Source organism: Hirundo rustica, chromosome 17 (assembly GCF_015227805.2).
Source record: "Hirundo rustica isolate bHirRus1 chromosome 17, bHirRus1.pri.v3, whole genome shotgun sequence".
In the NCBI taxonomy this organism is placed as follows: Eukaryota; Metazoa; Chordata; class Aves; order Passeriformes; family Hirundinidae; genus Hirundo; species Hirundo rustica.
This window is the reverse complement of record NC_053466.1, coordinates 13225653-13248895: the sequence shown is the minus strand read 5'-3', so window position 1 is coordinate 13248895 and position 23243 is coordinate 13225653. Positions and strand designations below refer to the sequence as shown.

Here is a 23243-nt window from a genome sequence, read left to right as displayed (position 1 = left end):
GCTGAGACCACGGCAGGATGTCTGGAACAACTTTCCCTTCCAGGCTCTTTCCTGAACTTCATCCCTGCACTCCACACGATGCAGATGCTGGGGCTGTGAGCAAAAACTGAGAGAATGTTACTTTAGAGGAAAACTGAGGGAAGCGCTGCCTTGGGCAAGAGGGCTCTTCCAGAAGCTGTGGGGGTGGGATTTGCAGCTGGCAGGGGGTGCAGTCCCAGATGGCTGGGGGGAGCAGGTGTAAATTCCATCTGGAGCTTCACCTCTCCTCTCCCTGAGTCACTCACACACAACAGCCACCAACGCCAGGTTTGCAGCTGCAGGAGACTCCTTCCTGAGAAGGTTTTGAAGCATTCCTGAGATACTCTGTGCCCCATGAGAGACCTAAAGCATCTCAGGAACTTGAGTTTCTTTCCTTTGGACACCTGTCTGTCCCTGATTTTCTACAGATATGGCACAGATAATCCTGACTTCGGGAGGAGCTGCTTGTGATTCACAGTGAATATTTTCTCACTTCATTCTTCTCAGTGTGGGGAGGGAACGGTGGCAGGATCACACATGATCCTGCTCTTGCAGCGTGCTGGATGCATCCCATCTGGATCAGATGGGAATGAGGATTGGGACCTCTCAGGATGCCCTCAGCACAGTGCTGGAAGCAGGAACATCGGGATTAGGGATCTGCTGGGTTTGGCTTTACTGGGCTGGGTTGTGGTTGTGGCCATGGGGCTCTTGGCAAAAGGCAGAGTGACAGGGACAGATCTGGGGGAAAAAATCCTTCTCTGGGAGGGTGGGGAGGCCACCAGAGCAGCTGTGGCTGCCCCTGAATCCCTGGAAGTGTTCCAGGCCAGGTGGGATGGAGCTTGGAGCAGCCTGGGATGGTGGGAGGTGTCCCTGCCCAAGGCAGGGGTGGAATGAGCTGGGATTTAAAATCCTCCCCAGCCCAACCATCCCATAATCCTGTGATGGCCACTGGTGGCTGTCACTTGGAGAAAGTGCAGCTGTGACATTTCACATAACCCTGGAATGGTTTGTGTGAGAAGTCACCTTAAAGATGAACTCATTCCAGCCCATCTGCTTCTCCCAGGCTGAGGAAGGAGCCCTCCCTCCTCCTCCTCCTGGGCTCCCTGTGCTTGGTGTGGCTGGCCCAGCCTGGGAGGTGCCCAGTGCAGCCCTGGGAAGTGGATCAGGTTCTCAGCAGCCACTCAGAGCTGCTCTCCAAGAGAAATTCAGTGGGATTTGGAGAGCTCAGCAAGCAGGCTTTCAGGGATCTCCCACTGTCCTGCATCCTTCCTGCCCATTTTTCCCAGGAGTGCCTCAAGTTCTCCAAATGCACATTCCAGGCCGTGTGCTTTCACCTTCCTTTTGGGCACTGGGCTTTTTCTGCCTCTCATCCAACTCCCACAGCCTTGGGCCCCTGCCTCTGGCACAGCCAGCCCCTGCTCTGTGCATCTCCAGGAGATTTTGCCCTCTCCTCCCGCTGTCGCTGTGGAATATGGTACCTGGCAAAAGATGGAGTCAAGCTCCCTGCTCTGATCCAAATCCCCACAAATCCCGTGTGCTCCATGGAGTGCAGAGCCTGCTGCTCTGGTGCAGAGGCTCTGTGGTGTCACACTGCAGGAGAGGACACCGGGACAAGACTCTGCATTGTGTGCTCAGGAGAGCTGGACATATCCATGGTTATCCCAGCTCCAGACAGGATCACATCCTGAAAAGGGCCAGACTCCTGCATGCAGTGGGGAAACCACTTCTAAGAAAGGAGAAGGGAGTGAGTTTGGATGGGCCAGCAGCATCTGAGACCTTCACTGTCTGCACAGAAAGGACCAGGGTTGAACTGTGTCAAGCCCAGGTCTGGAGTAAACCCACCTACGAGGCCTTTTCCACAGGAATTCTCCATGTTTGACTTCAAGCTCATAATCTTCTCCCTTTAAAAGGTCAGGAGCTTCCCCTTCCAGGTGTGCCACAAATGGAAAGAGGACAGGTGGCAACCGTGCAAATTTATCCTATATTACATGAGAACAGTTGAAAATCCTGCTTGTGCTGATTGACCTGGCAGAGAGAGCCCCACCCGGTGAGGGGCAGGAGCACTCGCTGCAAGATAAGCAGGTGTATCCCTAGGATTTTCCAGTGCCTATCCATGGGAAACAGGGATAACTAGGTCAGGTTTTCAGTGCTCAAAGATTATTCCTGATTTCATGAAAATAATTTTAAATATCAGCTTTAAGCTGTGTGGGCCAAGTCCTTATTTACTGTTCCCTGTGAGGGAGGGGAGGTACTATAATGGAATTTCCAGAAAAGCTGTGGAACTTCTGTGAAAGTCCCTCTGAACCCCTGCATAAGTCTGTTTAAACCTCTGCAACTATCCATCTAAACCTGTGCAAAATTCCACCTGAATCTCTGCAACTGTCCATCCAAACCTCTGCAGATGTCCATCTGAACCTCTGCAATGGTCCACCTGAAGCTCTCTGCAATTTTCCACCTGAGCACCTGGAAAATTCCATTTAAATCTTTGCCATGGTCCCTCTGAACATCTACAAAGCTCCATGTAATCCTCTGCAATTTTCCATCTGAACTTCTGCAAAATTCCATCTAAACCTCTGCCCACGCCTCTGCCATGGTCCAAGCTGCCCAAGTATGGCACTTCCACCCCTGCAGCCAAGAGGAAAAGCTGTGGAGTACAGCAAAAATGTCTGGAGCAGCATTCCTACAGGGACCTGGGGCTTGGAGGCATCCCAAAGCGAGGAAGGAAGTTTTGTGCCTGGAGCTTGGGCAACTCTGCCTCAGGCCACTGCACAGGGCTTGGAGAAGGTGCCAGGGAAACCATTCCCACTGTTTCCAGCTGCATTCCCACCCCTATGAGCTCATGGATCCCACCTCAGCCCAGCCCAAATGTCCCTGGCCTGGCTTCCTGCAGCTTTTCTCAACTTCTTTTATTGGAATCAGGACTTCTCCCATTCCCTGACCTCCCAGGGCACCCCTGGTCTGTGATAATTGATAATTGTTATTGTTAACCAGGGACCTGATGACTCCCTTGATATTTCCCCTCAGAAGGGTTCTGGTGACCTTTTCTCTGAGCAGCTCTCACACCTCTGTGCCTTTCAGCAAGCCTTGGGAGTTCAGCAGGTTGAAAACCCTCTGGCTACGGAAGAAACTTTAATTTTTCTGCTTGTCGTTGAGTTCTCATTGAACTGGGCTGAAATACAAACGGTTCGCTTTCCCCTTCTCCTTCCTCTCCCTGCTGCTGCCGAGCAAAATGCTGGCAAAGCACCAAAAGCATAACCCTGACCAAATGTTCTTAGGCTAAATCCAGGCTGCTGCCAAAATTTTGGGAGTGAGGGAGAGCCACTGGCAGGGCTGGGGAGCCCCACAAGTGGGAGCTGCTTTGGCACATCCAAGGAAGGGCTAGAGCTGTCCCAGGGAAAGTTTGTGCTGCCCCGAGCTCCTGGAATGAGCTGTGGAGCTCAGCCCTGAGTGATGCTGAAGAATCAGTGTTCAAACACCCTGGAGGTTTGGGAGGCTGGGGTGGAAGAATTGCACGAGACATAACTCGTTTTTACCTTCTTCCCTTCAAAATATCCCTGCAATACGAAGTCCAAAAATCGCATTAGGGGAGTGTGATTTAAGAGGGAAAGATGAACACCCGAAGTGAGGGGGTGGCACAGCCACCGCCCGCCGCCCTACCGGGATGCATTGCGGAAATGATCTCTCAGCCCTGACCGCAGCCAGCATTTTTCCTGCTCAAACCCTGTTCAGGGCACAGCCTGGATGTTCCAGAGGGGCTCTGCTGCCAAAGGCAAGGAAGAGCACCTCAGTCCCAAAGGTGAATGGGGCTGGATGCAGTCCCAGAGGATGTGGTATCGGGGACAAGTCAGGGCTGGGGTTCAGGTGCCCACATTGCTGCCCCTAATGCTGCTCATATCCCAGCAGGGCTGGAGTGGGTCTCACAGGGAGCTGTGCCAAACCTGCTCACACCATTCCTGCTGCCTCAGGCCCCCAAGGGTGACCAAAAGGGAATTAGCTCCCTATTTTTGGGCCGCTGGGATTCATCACCAGTGTTTTGGTGTGAGCTGGGCCACGAGCTCCAGCCCCTGGATGTGCAACATCCCCAGCAGAGCCTGGGGAGCAATTCAGAGCCCCAGCGCTCACTCACCCCAGTGACCTCGCTGACTGTCCCACCTAAGAGGGGTGTCTGACACACCAAAATCCCCATGGAGATGCACAGGCGCCCAGGACCTCCTTCAGCCCCAGAACGTTGCGCTGCAGCTGCCTGAGGGTGGCAAGGACCTGCTCTGCCCCACAGCTGTGACCCTGGTGCCTGTCCCAGGCGTTTCCCGGTGGCAAAGCTTCGCCCCCCTCCTCCCCTCCCAGCTGGAGCTGCTCCAGCCGCACCATCATGCTCCATCCTTCCTCCCCGCAGCAGAAGGGAGGGAAACTCCAGACTGCTCCGAGCCAACTGTCCTTCCTCACTGACCTCCCGATCCACCTCCCCTTGAAACGCATCCAAGCGCTGCCCTCCTCCCTGCGGCACAGGCACTGCCCCACCTTCGGCCACAGCACAGAGCGGGAGCACCGGGAGCAGCCCAGTGCGGAATTCCGAAGGATGCCCACGGAATTCCGAAGGATGCCCACTCTGAGCGGGGAATTCGGAATTCGGCAGCTCCAGCGTGTCCCTACTATAAACAAAAGGCAAAAGGACGTGCGCATCGGCAAAAGGCTTTGTATTGCGGAGTGCTCCCTTTATGCCCGAGCGGGAGGGACTTCAGAGGGTTATTGACCCTCCGCTGCAGGAGAGCCGCATTAGAATATCTCCAAATCAATCGAGACAGAGCGGAGCAGCGGGGAGAGGCCGTGGCTCTGCAAGCGGCACCACATCGCTGCTCGCTTTGGCCTCCCGAAAAAAAGAGTTTGCAAAGCATCTGTTGGAGGCCCCCGGAGGCTTTTCTTTCTAATTGCCACGTTTGACAAGGCGATGGCCCGGGGGAGCTGCGGAGAGGCAGATAATGGACCCACTTTAATTGCTTCCAGTTCCATGAGTCAGAACACGCGGGGACGGCAAAGGGGAAGCGCTGCAGCTTCACTGAAGGAGCTTTCTGGCTTTTAAGAAAGCTCTGGAGGAACAAATGCTAAACTCAAAGCCAAAGTCTTGGAGGGACTGAAGGTTCCAGTTTCTGGAATTCTTTCATGTTTTGCTTTTGACAGGAACTCTCGAGTTAAGTTTTAATCATGTTCTGAAAGAGGGAGGAATGGTTTGTCAGCTAAGAGAGGAGGGGACAGGTGTCATTCCAAGAGCCTTTTCCTCAGGGATGGGCACTGAGATGGGTCCTAAGGTGGAAGGATCCAGCGTCCAGTGGTGGTGGGAGCTCACTGCAGATACAGAAGTCGGGATGGATTTATCTGGAAGGTGAAGGGAGGATGCTGTTCCCCGCTGGGAGCTGAGTGTGGCTTGTTCCGGGAATGAGCAGACAGGGAACCTTCTGACCTCTCTCCTCCCTGAATCACAGAATCCTGGAATGCTTTGGGTTGGGAAGGACCTTTAAGTTCTTTTTGTTCCACCCCCTGACACCTTCCAGTACCCCAGGTTGCTCCAATCCCCATCCAACCTGGCCTTGAGAGTCTCCTGTCCTTCTGGCCTAAGGGCAGGGGGTGTTTTTCCTGGAAAAGGAAGGAGCCCATGGCCAGAGCCAAACGCAGTGCTCCAGAAAAACAAATTAAAATATGCTGCCGCAAGATCTGGATAGATTGTGGCACTTGGTGGCCACTGGGCTCTGGGACACTTGAGACCAGGCACAGCTGCTGGCTGGACACCAGCCACTGGAGAAGGATTTTGGAGCCTGGCTGGGGACAAAAGGGTCACCTTGGCTTCCCACAGCTTCATCCAATCCTGCCCTTCCCCCTGGCCCTGCCCTGCCTGGGGATTGACAGCGGCTGGGCTGTGTCACGGATCAGGCAGGGCTGCACGGCAGGAAAGCCGCTGGAAAAAGGCTTTGGGGGATGATTGACAGGAACTGTCTCGGTGGAAGGAGCTAATCCGAGCAGCTCATGAGCACCGGGTCCCTAATTAAAGCGCACAGCCTGGCCCTGCTGTAATTAATTTCGCGGTGCTGCTGGCTGGCAGCGCTCTCAGTGCCACTGACTCACCGCTGCTGGCAGCCTCGGGGCATCGGAGTGGGACAGCGAGAGCCGAGCCCCGGGGCGAGCAGGATGCGCCCTTCCCTCCTGGAGCTGCAGCGCTCCAGCCCCGGGCACAGCTGGGACGGGACCCTGCTGCCTGGCCCGGGAGCTTCCCACGGGAAGAGAGATCCCGTGGATCACCTGTGCCCGCCCAGCTGTCGGGATGGGTGGCACAGGGCAGGATGGTGCTCATGGCACATCCTCTGCCAGCCTGCTTCCTGTCCTCTCCTCTCTCCTCTCTCCTCGTGTATACATGGATGTACATGGATTTATCCTGCCCTTGGCTGGAGCTGGGACAAGGACGGCGTCACTGCGATTCCTCTCACTTGGGAATGGGTTTTTGCATTCCCTCTGCTGTTTCCCATTTATTCCTAAGGCCTGTGCTCCGTGGCCGGATTTTCCCCAGGCTGTAGCAGGGAGGACAGCTGAATCCTGACCCAGCGTCCCAGCCCGAGCTGTTCTGCTGGAGCGGGAGGTGTTACCTGAGGAGGTGACTCCCACTGCCCCGGCGTCACCCCCGGCCCCAGGTCACGGTCACGGAGCTGACAGAGAGGCTCCAGAAAGTCCCATTTCTCTGCCCACGGGGTTTCATTATCAGCTGCAGAGGGATGGCCGGAGAGCGGCCAGCACGGTTTTAATTTCCCAGGAGGCTGCTCCTGATGTGCCGTGGCTGCAGCGGGGAGTTTCAGCCGTCTCGTTTTACTGCGCTCCATGCAATGGGACGTGACATGTCAAAACATGACAAGGCAGCCAAAATGTGTCACAACACTGCGCTCAGACTCTGCCTTGCAGGGTTGCTCAGCAGCTGATAGCATCAGGCTCCAATTATCTCTGCATGCTGAGCTGTTTTTTTTTTTTTTTCTCCTTGTGGAATATGATATATGGGAGTCTCCTGCCTGTACTGGACTATTGGATCACACCAGATTTATTAACCACACACAGTGAATCGTTTTGACCAGCCTGACACCCAAACCTGGGATCCCAGCCTGTTCTTGCAGGGACAAGACTTTCCCAGCTCGGCTTTTCCAATTGTTATTCCTTCAGTAAAGATTTGGTGATGTTTCTGTGTGATTTAATCAGTTGTTGTTGGTATTTGATGTGGTCTCACTGGCCATGTGAGCACCTACCAGGCTCTAAGGGAGGTGCAGCCACTGCCTTCAGATTCCCCCTCGGGAATTTACAAGGCTGGATGTGGCTCCAGTCTCCCCAGTTCATCCCATTCTGCACTGCTGGGCTTTCCTGTCTGCCTTTTTGAACTCTGCTTTTCCACCTCACTTTGTAATGAGACGCCAACATTCCGGAATGACATTCTAAGTTTTTCCAATCCCTCCCACAACGGCGGCAAAGCCCTCCCACAAGAGAGGCAAAGCCGCTCTTGTCCCTGGGCTGGAGATTCCCAGCGATGGGGAGGACGTGTCCTTTGGCCAGAGGTGTTGTGACAAGCTGGGAAGGAGTCACCGTGTCCCTGCTCACACGTGGCATTCCCAAATGGAGCCTCCTACTGCTCTGGCTGCTGTCCATTCATTTTATCTCCCGTTTGGAGGAATCAGACTAATTACTGGCTGCTAATTGCTAGGAAAGCACTGCTGGCACTGCCTCCCTTCCCACCAGGAGCAGGGAACAGCCTGGCTCTCCTCAGGTCTCTCAGCAGGACCTTCAGGGACCCTTGAGGTCCCTTTGGAGAAGGTGCTGCTCTGTCCATTCCTTCTCTCCCTCCAGGCTCATTCCCAGCTCCCCAGAAGGGGAATTTGGTGAACCAAAGTACTTCCTTGTGTGCTTCCTTCCTTCCTCCAGTGCAGCTCCTGGGGAAGTGAGTGGGCATCACCAGGAAAAAAATGTTCCTCTTTGGGTTTTCCACCCCCGTGGGGCTGCCAGCATGCTTGGGACACAGGGAATCTGTTCCTGCCTTGTACACTTGGTGGGATCCCTGAACGAAGGACGTGTCTTTTTCCTACAACAGCACGATGGAAAATCCTGCTGTTTCCTCCTCTTCCTCTGTTCAAAGGAAGAAAGATATGGGGAGAGAGGAAGCAGGTGTAGAAATTGCTTTGCTGCTGCTGCTGCTGTAGACTCTAGGACAGTGTAGATAAATGTAGACGAGAGATCTCTGAAGTTGGGTTTTAGAAGATGAGGTTTATTGTAAGGGATGTGAGGCCTTGCTCTGAGCTGCCAGGCTGCAGCTCGTGGCAAGGCCTGGGGAGTGGGGGAAGGGAGAGGTTGGGAGTGGAGGAGAGCAAAAAGCAAAGAGCAAAGAGCAAAGAGGCCGAGCCACCTTCACAACCCCCTGATAAGGGGTCTCGAGGCGGGCTGGAACAGGGCTTGTGCCAATGGGGTCACAGATACCTGATACTTCAGGGGAGGGGTACAGGTGTGGGATGAACCATTGGGGGTGAGACAGAACATTCCATCTGACCTCTGGGTCTGGCTGCAGGTGACCTTCAGCTGGTCACATCACTGTTTTCCCAGACATCCAGTAGCTAATACATCTCAAACATCAAAACTTACTTTCAAATCTCACTTACGGGTTTCTCATTCTCAGAATCTAAGCAATCATATTTATAGGGCTTTCTGGCTTCATCCTCCCCAACAAGCAGGAATATGTGGCTTAAAGTTTTGAGCAGGAGAAGGAAAGGATCCTCTTGGCCCTGAGACTTCTGCAGGCAGGTCTGACCTGAAAGTTATTCTGGGAATGTCTGAGTTATTTCTCCCAGGAGATCAAATCAGTCCAAAATTATTTGTGGGAAGTCAGAGTTATGTTTTGGGAGCAGCTTGTTTGGAAGAGTTGTTCCGTGACCCTGCAACGAGCTGGTGGCACTGCTGGGATGGGATTTGGGGTTTCCTGGTACATCCCAGGCGCTTTTCCAGTGGCTGAGCTGTGCCAGGCATGCCCATGGCAGAAATGCCCAGAATTCAGTCCCTTTGCTCACAGGTAAGGTCTTGGGAACAGGGCTGGTGTTGGATGTGCAAATCCAAAGTGCTGACCCCTTTCTTTCACCTCCTGAGGGAGCAGGGCAGAGGAGGCACTGGGATTTCAGCTCTACAAGTGTACATTGATTTAAGCTCTTGAGCTGAGTGGCAGAATCTCTTTTTTAATCCTACATTTTAATTGCTGGCTGCCCTGGCATCTGTACGGGGTAGGTGGTGCCACACTCGGAGGGGAAATTTCAGGCTCCTCTGCAAAGAGAAGCGCTCTTCATGACTCTGCCTAATTCCCACCCTATTTCTGTCATTCCTCAGGAAGCAAACTCCTGATTTTGGTGCTTTGCTTGAACATCCCGTCAGAAGCGGAGTCCTGCCCCGGGGCGTGTGTATGCTACAGTGAACCCAAGATCACCATCAGCTGCCAGCAGCAGGGGCTGACAGCCATCCCCACGGAGATCCCCATCCAGAGCCAGCGCATCTTCCTGCACAACAACCGGATAACCCTGGTGAGGGCCACCAGCTTCACCTCCTGCCGCAACATGACCATCCTGTGGATCCACTCCAACAACATCAGCCTCATCGAGCCCGGGGCCTTCTACGGGCTCACCAAACTGGAGGAGCTGGACCTCAGCGACAACACCAACCTGAAATCCATCAACCCCGTCACCTTCCGGGGGCTCGTGCACCTCCACACCTTACACCTGGATCGCTGCGGGCTCCTGGAGCTCTCCACGGGGCTTTTCCGAGGGCTGTTCTCCTTGCAGTACCTCTACCTTCAGGATAATAACCTCCAGATCCTGCTGGATGACACTTTCATCGACCTGGCCAACCTCACGTACCTGTTTTTGCACGGGAACAAGATCAAGAGCTTGTCGGAGAACGTCTTCCGCGGGCTGATCAACCTGGACCGGCTGCTGCTGCACCAGAACAGGGTGAGCCTGGTGCACCGGCGCGCCTTCCACGACCTGGGGAAGGTGCTGACCTTGTACCTGTTCAACAACAACCTGACCGTGCTCACGGGGGACACCATGGCCCCCCTGGTGTCCCTGCAGTACCTGCGCCTCAACGGCAACCAGTGGATCTGCGACTGCCAGGCCCGCTCGCTCTGGAACTGGTTTAAGCAGTTCAAGGGCTCCTCCTCGGAGCTGGAGTGCCACCTGCCCCCTCGCCTGGCGGGGCGGGACCTCAAGCGGCTGCAGAGCTCCGACCTGGACAGCTGCGTGGACTCCTTCAACCAGATCCGCACCAGCGTTTTCAGCACCAAGACCCGGTCGGGGAAGCTCCCGACGGGGCTGCCCCCGCTGGGCTCCCGCGACGGCTCCTCCAAGTGCTGCCAGCCAGAGATGGACAAGTCTTTTATCTACGAGGCTAAGGGCAAGGCTGGGCCCTCCTCCCACAGCAGCCGCTCGTCCAACAACCACCTCAAGGAGAAGGAGAACATGTCCAGGCCCAAGTACATGGAGACGGACCCTTCCAAAAATGGCAGCAACAAGCAGATAAACGATTCCCCCTTTGGGACCTTCCCCAGCATTGTAGACCCTCCTTTGACCAAGTTGAGACCCGAATTTCTAGAGCCCATTGAACCCTCCACAGTCCCAACCAAAAAGAGGCAGGGCTGCTCTAAAAAGAACAGATCAAAGGCGCAGTGCCGCCTCACCCAGCAGGGGAACAGCTCCACGTTACAGCTCAGCCTAAGCCTTTTGATCCCCCCCTTGGTGTGGAGCTTACTGTTATTCTGCTAAAATTAACTCTTTTCCTGGGTTGATGACACTTTAATACTCGACTTTTGCTGACCTCCATAAATGTTGCAAACAAAAGCGGGACTCCCATCTACCCCGAGAAAGCTTTGTTACACAAAACTTAACTGGATGCCTTTATTAAAACAAACAAACAAAAAAACCAACAAAACAAAAAGACAAATACTGAGATGTACATAATTTATTTGTCCTGAAATCTGTGAATTATACCTTTGGTCTTCAGAACTGCACTTGCCCACAAAGCAGCTTTTGCTACAGCAGATGGTAAAGAAATATGGTTTATTTACAGGAAAAAAAAAAAAAAAAAAAAAAAGAAGTGTAAGAAATGCTCTGAAAAGAATGTCTGAAATCTGTTTGTAAGTCGCCATCACACTGAACAATGTTGCAGGTTTCCATTTGCAGAGGTAATGGATTCGATGCTGTTTTAATCCTATGTTGATGACTCTTGCATTTTTTCCGTCTCCATTCCATCCTTCACACCACGTTTACGGGCAGCATTTGTTAAAGAATGCTGCCTTCCTCTTCACAAGATTGCAGTATATATAGATATGCATTTTATTTTACTTGTGTACAAGTATACAAAAAAAACCCTATAAAATAAAGATTTCTTTTTCCTAAGTGGTTGTCATCTGCGAGGGCTGAAGAGCATCTAAAAAGCTGAAGATTTAAAAGGATGTGGAGTGTGATCTGAACATTTAACACCACAGTGATAAATAAGGCATTTTTGGATGGTTATGCAACATTTAACTGATGCCAGCAAAGGGTTTGGTTGTGTGAGACATGCTCTGCTTATGCTCCTGTTTCCCTTCAGTGTCCCACCTTCTCCCAGCATCATTCAGATTCCAGGATGATCCGAAGAGCAGGAAATGCTGGCCCAGCCCCTCGGAGCTGGGGCAGAGGAATGTCAGAAACAATCCCAAGATTTGGGCAGGGCCCTTTTCCTCTTGCTCTGCACAGATGGGCTCAGCTCTGTGGCAGGTCCCGAGTGGATCTCCGCAGGAACACAGGGCCTGGCAGCTCCGGGGCCCGTCCCTGGAGGTATTTGGCTTCACCTCCAGGGTGACCTTGGGATGCTGAGAAAATAAACCGTTGCTGTCCACATGTGGTGGATGCCACCCCGTGGGACCCATACGGTAGAGCTGGCTGTGCCCTCCTGGCACTGCAGCCAACCCCTGGACCAGGCCAGGAGGGGTTGGGCACAGAGCTTATCAGGAGGCTGCTTTTCCTTATCAAACAAGAGAGATTCTCCTGTGCCGCTCTCCCCTGCTGGGGTTCAGAGGACCCTGAAGGCAGGAGCAGCCTGTCACACCCGGCTGGCAGGGGATGGAGGCCGGAGAAGGGCAGTGGCACAGCCCCAAGGGAAGGTGCACTCCAGGATTCTGTGTGAAAGTCAGACTGGGGGGCTCCAGGTTGCCTCTTCCCTTGGGGGCCCAGCGCTGGGAGTGGTGCTGAGCTTCCCAGAAGGAGGGAGGCACTGCCAGCCAGGGGTGAAGGGCATCAGCAGGGCCACGGCTTCCTTCCAGCCTTGCCCTAGCCCTGAGGGCTCACGAGGAGGGAGCAGAGACCGTGGGGAGGAGCAGGAGGATGCTTGGATGGCTGATGGAGGCAGGGGCAGGGTGCCCTGTGGGGCAGGGTCTGTGCCCCACTCCGGGGTGCTGCTGCCTCTTCTCACCTCTGCCACAGCCAGCTCCCACCTGGGTGAGTGACAGGGAGTGCCCAAAGTGCTGCATTTGTGATCTGTCTCCAAATCCATCCCTGGGCCTGCCAAAAAGGTGTGGCTCACACTCCTGGGAGTGAACATCTCCCTCATGTCACCGAGATGAGGACCGGCTTGTCTCTCCCAGCTGGGCAGGAGCTGGTGTGCAGAGCAGCCCTGGGATCCCAGCAGATCCCGCTCCTGCCAGCCCAGCTCCATGAACCGGCCTCTTCAGAGGCTCCAGGTGTGTTTGGGTGCAAGTTCATTGTCCTGCCGAAGGATGGAGCAGGAAATGAGTGCCTGTGCTGGGACAGTGCCGGAGTGAGCTGGCCAGCCCTGCCAGCCCTGCTGCGAGTGCCCAGTTTGGTGTGCACTTGTCCACCTCACAGGCCACTGACTGGGACCTTTCAAGCCACTTCCTGCCATTCCTGCTCAGATTTGTCCCATCGTGCCAGTGCTGAAGGATTTCCCAAGGTCCTGCGTTCTCTGTCTCATCCCAAAAAGCACCATCGAGACTCTTGAAGGATTCAAACCTACCATGGGATTTGAAGCTCAGGAGCAGAGAGCAGCTCGGCCATGGGGTCAGCACTGCCCCAAAGCCCATGGAAAAGCTGGAAGATTTGCTGGATACTGTGACAGGCTCCCATGGAACCTCCTGTTTGAGTCACAGGCCCAGTGTGACTCCCTTGTACAGCAATTAGTGAGTCTTGTGGTCCGAATTCCTGCTCCATGGGCGTGAGGAAGCCGTACCAGGTGGCAAAAATACAGGATGAACCTGAAAGGAAAAAACGGAGAAAGAAGAGAGCATTGTGGCATTTCCCCCAGCAGCTGAAGGGCAGAGCTGGGAGCTGGGCTTGCCCTGCCCAAAGCAGATCTCGGGGAGTTTGGCTCCCGGTGGACAATGCAAAACAGAAGGAATTCCTGTCACTTATCCTGAATGGAGCAGGAGCTGTACTCTGCCAACCCAGTGACACAGTTCCTGCTTTCTAGAGCTCGGCTCTGCTGTGCTTTCAGTGGCTCCTAGGACTATACATTGGACACAAGCCCAGAAGAGTCCCTCGTGCTATTTTCCTAGATTTCCTGCTGTCCAGATGCCAATTTCTGTGTTTACAGCCATTAGAAAGCCATTGGAATGACAGATATTGAAGAAGGGGATGCAGTGGGCAGTAGGAATTCCCACAGAAGCTTGGTCTTCCAGAGGCTGAGCTCTGGTGTTGGTGAGGTAGGAAAGGAGTTCAAATGAAGGGAGTTTCACTCCTGCTTTGTGCTTTGCTGGGGTTGGCACAACTCTTCCATATATTCCCAGACTTATTTTACACTCGGATGTCACTGGGTTGTGTGGGATTCACCCAGCAGGGCCCAGGACCTTGTTGGCTGCTCCCCATCTCAGGATCCTTCCTCTCCTTTCCTTTGTCACCGTGCAAGTCACACTCAGTTTTCTGCTCCTGTCACTGATGCCAGCAGTGAAAAAGAGACAAAGTCTGCAGCAAGGAAGCAGGAGGGATGAGGGACGGGATCCCTGGGAAGAACAGGCATCGGCAGCAGAGGGCTGCAGCGCTCAGCACCCACTGTCCCCTGGCGCTGTCCCCACACAGACCCCAGGCAGTGCTGAAGAGGCAGCAACACCACAGGCCCTCCAGCAGTGGTGGGAACACACCGTGCTCATCCTTAATTCTCCAGAATCTGGCTCCGTGGATTGCTGGCTGGTAGTTCCAAGCAGGAACAGAACCAAAGGAGAAACCCTTCTTCCAGGTCTTCAGGTCCATCCGGAAGGACAACCCAAGCTGGCAGTGAGATGATTGTGCCCCTCCTTGTCGTGGTCACATGGAAGGGTGTTTATCCTCTGCCCCTGCCTGCCCCTTCCCACCCTCCTGCACAGGGGATGGGGCTGTTCCTCTGCCTCTGGATGAGGAAGTGGATCCCAAAGGCCTGTGCAGGTGGGGATTTGTCCCATCCTGAATGGGGTCCCTGACACACAAGTGTGGTGACCCCCACTCTGGGGGACTCCATCTCTGCTGCCCACCTACAACACCTGATGTGGACAGATTTTATACTAGAGGAAATTCATCCAACTGGTTTTGAAAGGTTTTCTTTTTCCTTTGCTAATGGATAACTGTGACTCAACAGAATGAAAACCTCATGGAGGGATGCTATGGCTGTGATGTAATTTCCATCAGTGAGACCTTTCCCATCAAAGCTGGAGGCAAGAGAGGGGTAATGCAACATGGAAGAAGCCCCCCTGATGGCCTGGTTCAGCAGATGTCCTGGCCATGGATCCAGAAGGACTGAGCTGCTCTGACACCTGTGACTCAGGCAGTTTGAGGTCAAGCTGTGTTCTCCTGAGGATTCCTCCCTGTTCCTGTCCATAGCACCTCCAAGCTTCCGGAATATGAACAGTCTGAGTCTGGGCAGTGACACTGCCCCATGGGGCTGGAGCTCACGGCTGCAGCTGCTGAGTCAGTTCTACTGGGAACTCTCCAGCAGGCGACTGGGAGAGAGCGGGAGCAGGATGGGGCAGCCAGAGGCACCAGGGACAGGCAAAAGGGGCACATCCTCTGTCCACTACCCACAGCAGGATGTGTCCCCAGCAGTGTGCCAGGCATTTTGCTCCATGCAGAATGACAGAATCACAGAATATCCTGAGCTGGAAGGGACAGGGATCATGGAGTCCCCCCTGGCCCTGCCCAGACCCCCCAACAATCCCACCCTGGGCATCCCTGGCAGCGCTGTCCAAAGGCTCCTGGAGCTCTGGCAGCCTCGGGGCCGTGCCCATTCCCTGGGGAGCCTGGGCAGTGCCAGCACCCTCTGGGGATGAACCTTTCCTGATCTCCAGCCTGAGCCTGGCCCAGCTCCAGCCGTGCCCTGGGTGCTGTCCCTGTTCCCCTCGGTGCCTGCTCTGGTGGTGTCTCAGCTTCAGTCTTGAAGAATCCACAGTTGCCTCAAATGTGTTTGTTTCCCCACTTCCCTCTCTTTCACTGGATGTGGGAGGAGCTGCCTTTGCCTCCCCTGCCCTTCCCCTGGGACAGGGAGCTCCCATTTCCGAGCTGTTCCCCTGACAGCGGCACTGGGGCTCGCTCTCCCCCTGCCCAGCTTCCTGAGCTGGAATCCGCTCCTTAACGAAGCTCACCTGACTCCTGCTTAGCTGCATTCTGCATCTGGAGACCCTTTTCCCAGGCTTTTCTCATCTGAGGCTGGAGTCTCCCCACTCCACCTTGGAGCTGGGGAACCAAGGGAAAAACCCCAAATCCCACAGCGATGAGGAGAGCACTGAGAGCTGTGTCAGGGAGCTCCTGTCCTCACCCATCCATGGGGACTCCCGGGCTGCAGGCAGGTGGCATCTCTGCTCCATCCTTCCCCAAAAGAAGATCCTGGGGCAAATTCCCAGCTGGCTGTGACTCCACAGGGATGAGATCTCTGCTCCTGAAGAGACTCCCCATAACCCTGTGAGCAAGCCGTGTTTCCATGTCTCTCTGACACGGAGCAGATCATCCGAGCTGCTGAGTTTTGCTCCAAACAAACATGATGCATAGAAATAATAAAGGCTGGAAGGGTTTTTAATTCCAAGCTGTGTTTCTGGATTAGTTCCCCATCATTAGGCAGTCAGGGAGTAGGGTTATTGCTGTTCTGCCTCCTTCTCGAAATCAGGAAAGGATAAAAAAACCCGGAGCCATTGAGAGCTGGGGGTGGGCAGGAGAGCAGAGAACAGGCAGGAGAGACAAGGGTTTTTTTAGGGATGATATTGGACGACGGTGCGTGATTGCTGGTGGGAAGCTCTGGAGACAGAGCTCTGCCTACGACCATGGTGAGGGCAAGGAATCTGTGAAAACCTTTCTTATAAATCCAAAGTCAAACATTTGAGTCTGGCTTGGGCCAGAAACTCTAATTAGAGCCCCCTTGATTTGTGCCATAAGTAGGACACTGCAGGGGGAACTGCTGAGGCAGGTGAGACTTATTGGAATTGCATCCCAGGGTATCTATAAATAGGGATAACAGAGGCTTGGCAAAAAGAGGCACAATGAAAATAACGGTGCACCCTGCCCACTCACCGAAGGATGAGGCACTTCAAATCTCAGAGTGACCCACCTTCCGTGCCGGTGGAGAGACTTGTTCTAGGTCAGCAGGTACCAAAAAGGCCCAGCTGTCATCAAGCACAAAAACAGGGCCATTTTTTGGGATGAAATCATCGCTTTTGATAGCCTGCTGCACTCCACATGGCAGCGACACGGGCGCTGCTCGCATGACTCACGGGCTGGGCTCCTTCACAGCCTCTCACTGGTGGGCGGCTCCATCTGCACGGATTTACTGGTGTCAGGGTCCTCCTGCAGGGCCTGACTGGTGTCAGTGTCCATCTGCACAGATTTACTGGTGTCAGGGTCCTCCTGCAGGGCCTGACTGGTGTCAGTGTCCATCTGCACAGATTTACTGGTGTCAGGGTCCTCCTGCAGAGCCTGACTGGTGTCAGGGTCCTCCTGCAGGGCCTCACTGGTGTCAGTGTCCATCTGCACGGATTTACTGGTGTCAGAGTCCTCCTGCAGAGCCTGACTGGTGTCAGTGTCCATCTGCATGGATTTACTGGTGTCAGGGTCCTCCTGCAGGGCCTGACTGGTGTCAGTGTCCATCTGCACAGATTTACTGGTGTCAGGGTCCTCCTGCAGAGCTTCACTGGTGTCAGAGTCCTCCTGCACAGATTTACTGGTGTCAGGGTCCTCCTGCAGGGCCTCACTGGTGTCAGTGTCCATCTGCACGGATTTACTGGTGTCAGGGTCCTCCTGCGGGGCCTCACTGGTGTCAGTGTCCTCCTGCAGGGCCTCACTGGTGTCAGTGTCCTCCTGCAGGGCCTCACTGGTGTCAGGGTCCTCCTGCAGGGCCTCACTGGTGCCAGGGTCCATCTGCACGGATTTACTGGTGTCAGTGTCCATCTGCACGGATTTACTGGTGTCAGGGTCCTCCTGCAGGGCCTGACTGGTGTCAGTGTCCTCCTGCAGGGCCTCGCTGGTGCCAGTGTCCATCTGCACGGATTTACTGGTGCCAGTGTCCATCTGCACGGATTTACTGGTGTCAGGGTCCATCTGCACGGATTTACTGGTGTCAGGGTCCATCTGCACGGATTTACTGGTGTCAGTGTCCTCCTGCAGGGTTTTATTTGTGCCATGTTTACCCTCAGGGGTTTATTTGTGCCAGGACCCAGCTGCAGTGGTTTGTTCCCTGTCAGGGCTGCGGGCAGTGCTTTGTTGACTGCTCAGCTCCCCTCTGCTGGTGTGGCTGGGGCTGGGTCCCACTCGCATTTGTTGTTCCATGGCTGGTCTGGAGTGTTATCCCTGGAATTTCAACTAGGAAGAGCACACCGGCAAAGCCTGGTGTGAGGAGGGAGTACCGGACTTGTCCATGGGAGCGGGCAGCTCACGTTTTTGGAGCAGGGAGCCTGCACCCCTCGGGTGGTGGTGATTGCTGGGTTTCAGCTGGAATTCCCGCAGCTCCCTGCTGAGCTGGGACATCCTGCTCTGCTTCCTGCACCAGCCTCTCCCGTGCAGGTTGATCCAGCACCTCTGGAGAAGCAGCAGGAGTTTCCTGGCGTGGGCAGCAGAGCACAGGAGCACCTTTCTCCAGGTGCCCCGCCAGGCTGGGCCCCTCCTGCCGCCCTGGGCAGGGGCTGTGCTGGGCTCTCACACGGTGGCACCGCGGGTGTTCCTTCACTCCCTGCCCAGAGCCCGCCTGGCTGCGGTGGGCTGAGTCCCCAGACACATCCAAGCCTCTCCCAGAGCAGGAGAAGGGCAGGATGCTCGGCTGCTCGCTGTTGTCACGGGAGCCCAGCCCTGGAGCGGCAGCCCGAGGACTCGGGTTGAGCTGCACGCTGCTGAATAAGGGCAGAGCTGCTCTTTTCTCCCCGCTGCGTCCATTCAAACCGCAACAGCAGCGGAGGCTCCCGTGGAATATTTATGAGCTGTTTGCAGAAATGTCAAGAGGAACCAGCGGTTGTGTGAACACCCTCTCGGAGCAGCGGGCCGGGAGAGTTATCCTGTGGGATTCTCAGTGCGAGTGCTGCGCTCGGTGGTCACAAGGGCTCTACAAACCCCTGGGACACTCCCGTGTCCTGACAGCAGGACGGGAATCGGCCACCATGGCTCCATCACGAGCATCCCCACCTCTCCCGGGCCAGCACGGCGTCCTGGGGCTCTGCCTGCCGGGGAGGCTGGGCAGCAGCAGCTCCTCACCCTCGCCAGGCGCTCGCACCGATTCCAGGTTCACTTCAAGGCTCCGGGACTAAATGTTCCCGTTTGCTTTGGGCAGTAAAAGCTGGAATTCTAAGGAGTCTTCCGAGCCCGGCTGTTACATTCTGTATTTCACTTAAATGCCTTTTCTTTGCTCTTTCCCTGCCTTGCTGCCGGACTGACCTTGCTGGGATGTGGGGACGAAGGAGAAGCGACCTGAATTCTGGGAATGAATTCCCACACACGCCTGATCTCTGTGACTTAGGGATGGGAGTGGAAAAAACCCAGGATGTTTAACTTTTCTCTGTATGTTTTGTGTGTCACTTTTAGGAATTTTCCAACAATTCCAGCTTACCAGAGGTGCTCAATGCCAGCTTTCTCCATGCTCCATGTGGGTAAGTTCTAAACTGTTGGTTTGGTAGGACCTGAGAGGTGCTTTGGACTTTGACCACATTGCTCTTGGCCAACTCTTGTCAGCTGGAGGGGTCAGGAATACATAGGAGATGTCAGAGGAACCTTCAGGTTTTGATTTGTTCCCTCCCTTGGAATATATTCTTTATTTCCAGCAGATTTGTGGGCTTTAAACAACCTAAGAGATGATTTTCAGTCACTGGGGGAAGCGGAGCCGGCCCAGAAGGAATGGAGGTTTTGTAGAATCACGGAATATCCTGAGTTGGAAGGGGCCCACATGGATCATCAGTCCAACTCCTGGACTGCACAGACACCCCAACCACCCCACCCTGGGTTTGTGGGAAAAAAAAAATTGGGAGAAAAAGTGGCCTGAGAGTCCAGGGAAGGAGCAAAGTGCCCCTCAGCAGCCCCGTTTCCCGTTGTGTTGGTGGTGCAGCTCCCACCTTGCCAGGGCTCTGACTCTGGGTGCTCCTGGCTCTGGCCAGCCTTTTGGTGTCTCCACCCAAACCCTGGGCCCAGGAGCTCCAGCTTTGTCCAGCCTGGAGCCCCCAGGCTGTACTGGGGAGTGCTGGTCTGCACTGGCCGCTGCCACGTCCCTCCCGGCTCCTCCATGGACGGATTTCACGGCTTCCCCTTGGAGCTGTGTGGGCTCCTGGCTGGACCTGGCCACTATCCCTTGGTCTGGCTCCCTCACCCAGCTCCTGTGGGAAAAGCTCTGGCTGGAGGGGCTGGAGGAATCCTGACCTTCCCTGAGGGAGCAGCCATGCTCTTGTTGCTCCCTGACACATCCCAAACCTCCCAGGCTCCAGCTCAGAAAGGGTGAGCAGAACAAAAAACCACCCAGGTGGCCAAAAACTGGTCTAAAGCAGCCTTAGCTTTCTCCAGAGCTGCTAAATTTTGCTGCTTGCAAAACCTTTTGTGTGGTGCTGGAACAATGCATGCGTGTATAAGGGGACTCTAGGCAAGATTTCTACTTTCCAGGTTATTTTTGGTTTGCGTGGAAAAAAAAAAAAAATAAGAAGGAGAGTGGGCTCCAAACCATGTTCCAAAAGCTGGAAAGAAAGCATCTGGTGTGCCCAGGGGTTGTCATAGTGAAGATGAGTGACACATAATAATGATGAATCCAGAAACTTTCACCTTGATTTCCCTGCCTGGTGGAGCTTTGAAGTGAGCCTCTAATATTATGTTAGCAGTTTATTGTGTGTGCTTCATTAAAAATACATCACAGGCCTCTTGGAGCTGGAAGGGACGCAAATTAGGTCAGCGAGTCCAGGCTCCTGCTGCTCTGCTAGGGCTCTGATCCTGCTAATGACTCCAGCCCAGCCCTGGCAGGTGCTTGTGTGCTGCCAATTCCGGCTCTGGGCTGACAGGGAAAACACGATTTCACTCTTTAAAACTTTCAGTTCTTGTTAAAAGGGGTTTATTTCATGCTCCCTGCCTGGCTGGTGTTTAAGTGTGAGGGGGGGCAGCTTTGCCCCAGCCCTGAAACCCCCTCAGCCCCGGGCTGAGCCCCAGCGTGGGCAGCAGGGGAGGGGATTCTGTCCCTCTGCCCCACTCAGGTGAGACCCCACCTGCAGAGCTGCCCCAGCCCTGGGGGCCAGCACAGGAGGGACCTGGAGCTGCTGGAGAGAGTCCAGAGGAAGCACCAGAGATGCTCCCAGGGCTGGAGCCCCTCTGCTCTGGAGCCAGGCTGGGAGAGCTGGGGGTGCTCACCTGGAGAGGAGAAGGCTCCAGGGAGAGCCGAGATGTCCTGCAGCTCCCTCTGTGCTTTCAGCCAGGCAGAACCAGGCTCTGGAATCAGCCCTGGAGCAGTGCAGGTGCTGGGGGTGTGATATGGAGCTGCTCTCCTGTGGGACATCTCCTCCAGGCTGGAAGCACTGTGGTGGAGGAGTGAATCCAGGGATGTGGCTGTGGTAGGATTTCCTCATGGCTTGTCCCCAGCCCTGCTGCTCCCTTGACCACTCCTTTGGGATCTAGTGCAGGTTTAGGTGCCTCAGCACCCCAAGGGAACAGGAATCCCTCTGTTGTGAGTTCTGTGCGATCAGAAGAGAAGGGTTTGCCTCCAGTTCTGCCACTCTGAGCTGTAGAACATGAGGGACTGATAAACCCCAGGGCTTGGTGCCACCCTATTGTCCTTCTGGGCTGACTCTGGAGGGGGGAATCTCTTGGCGGCTGGTGGCACCCCATTTTGTGTCTGCTGTGACTGAGCCCAGAGTTACATGTGATGTTGGGAAGAAATTCATGGCTGGGAGGGTGCTGAGGCCCTGGCACAGGGTGCCCAGAGCAGCTGTGGCTGCCCCTGGATCCCTGGCAGTGCCCAAGGCCAGGTTGGACACTGGGGCTGGAGCAGCCTGGGACAGTGGAAGGTGTCCCTGCCCAGGGCAGGGGCTGGGATTGGATGAGATTTAAGGTCCCTCCCAGCCCAAACCATTTTCTCATTCTGTGATTCCATGATCCACCAACTCCATCAGCTCTCCCCTGGGCAATCCAGGGAATCTGGACGCCGAGCCCTGCACCCGGAGCTGTGGGTCCTCCCGATGTGGGTCTGGCTCTCAGCCACCTGGGAGATGCATCTGAGCTGTGACTCAGGGGGGAACAATCTGACCCAGAGCTTGCTGCTCCTGGAATAAGGTTTGGCCCAGGTCGGTGTGGGGATAGCACCTCTGGGGAGAAACAGCAGAGCTGCAGAAAAGGCACCAGGGGGTTTGTCCTGCGGGACCATCACACTCCAGGGCTGTTGTGCGCTGAGGCCCATGACCCGGGATTGATCCTGTGGGGAATCCAGAGCCCCTGAGAGCCCAGGGACCCAGCAGGACCTGCCGAGTCCCAGCACCCTGAGGTGTCCACCCTGCACTCGGGCAGAGGACACTTATCCCAGCTTGAAGATGCTGCTGTTTTCCGCGGGGAAGGAGAGCACAGCCAGCCCTTCATTAGCTGTAATGAGTGTCTGTCCTAGGCTGCGGCCGCGGCTTCGGGCTCTGCCAGAGCTGTGCTGAGCAGCCCGGCCTGACCTAGAAAAACCCCTTCATGTGGTGTTCGCCTCGCAAGGGGCAAGGCTCTTATCTAATCACCAGCCACATCCTTCAGCAGCGCAGCCACTGCAGCCGAGTTAACTCAATTAGGAAATCACCGCGCCGAGCTGTTTACGGGCTGGCTTTAATGGCTGTAGCAACAGGAGGACAAGGACGGAAACGGAGGGCGCAGTGTGCTGCGATGGGCTGCCGGGCACAGCCCTGCACCCCCGGCCGTGCCAAAACCCCGCTCCCCCATTTCCATGGGGCTCTCTCCTTCCCACCCAGCCCCCCTCCCCGGGGCTCGCTCTTTGTCATCTCCCTGTCTCTGAGAAACTCGCACACTTCCAAAGCGTTTCACTTGGAGAGGGGGCGTGGTGTGTGGTGGGGTTTTTTTGTTTGTTTGGGGTTTTTTCTGGTTTTTTTTATGTGTGTGTGTGTGTGTGTTTTGGCGGCGGGGGGGGTTGTTTGTTTGTTTTGGTTTGGTTTTTTGGGGTTTTTTGGGGGGAGTTGTTCGTATTTTTTTGTGGGTTTGTTTTTTGTTTTTTGGGGTTTTTTGGTTTTTTGTTTGTTTGTTTGGGTTTTTTTCTGGTTTTTGTGTGTGTGTGTGTTTTGGCGGGGGGGGTGTTTGTTTGTTTTGGTTTTTTTTTTGGTTTTTTTGGGGGGAGTTGTTTGTATTTTTTTGTGGGTTTGTTTTTTGTTTTTTGGGGGTTTTTTTTGTTTTTTGTTTGTTTGGGGTTTTTTGTTTGTGTCTGGTTTTTTGCTTTGGTTCGGTTTGGGTGGGGGTTTTTTCTTTGTTTTTTGTTTGTTTGTTTGTTTGGGTTTTGTTTGTTTGTTTGTCTTTTGGTGTTTTTTTTTCCAGCCGTCCACCCCCTCCTCCCTGCTCCAGGTTTGTTTCGCCTTGTGTTGTCACAGACTCGCGATGTCACAGCTGCCCCCGGGCGGGGATGGAGCCCAGGCGCTGTGCTGGACACGGGAGGTTCCCCAGGGAACGGGGTCAGTCCCTGCAAGGTGTTCGCACCCTGGGAGGCTGCTCCAAAGGCTGGAACGCCCTGGGATTCCTTCAGGGTTC

At 54.7% G+C, this 23243-nt stretch overlaps 1 protein-coding gene across 1 annotated transcript in view; it reads left to right on the top strand.

Moving 5' to 3' along the window:
* RTN4R (reticulon 4 receptor) overlaps positions 1-11462 on the top strand; it is an 81760-nt gene extending 70298 nt beyond the window's left edge. Inside the window, exon 2 of the mRNA XM_040080919.2 lies at positions 9403-11462. Within this exon, the coding sequence (XP_039936853.1) occupies positions 9403-10829 (1427 nt within the window). The 3' untranslated portion in view covers positions 10830-11462. The remainder of the gene's footprint in view (positions 1-9402) is intronic.
* Positions 11463-23243: the final 11781 nt, after the last annotated feature.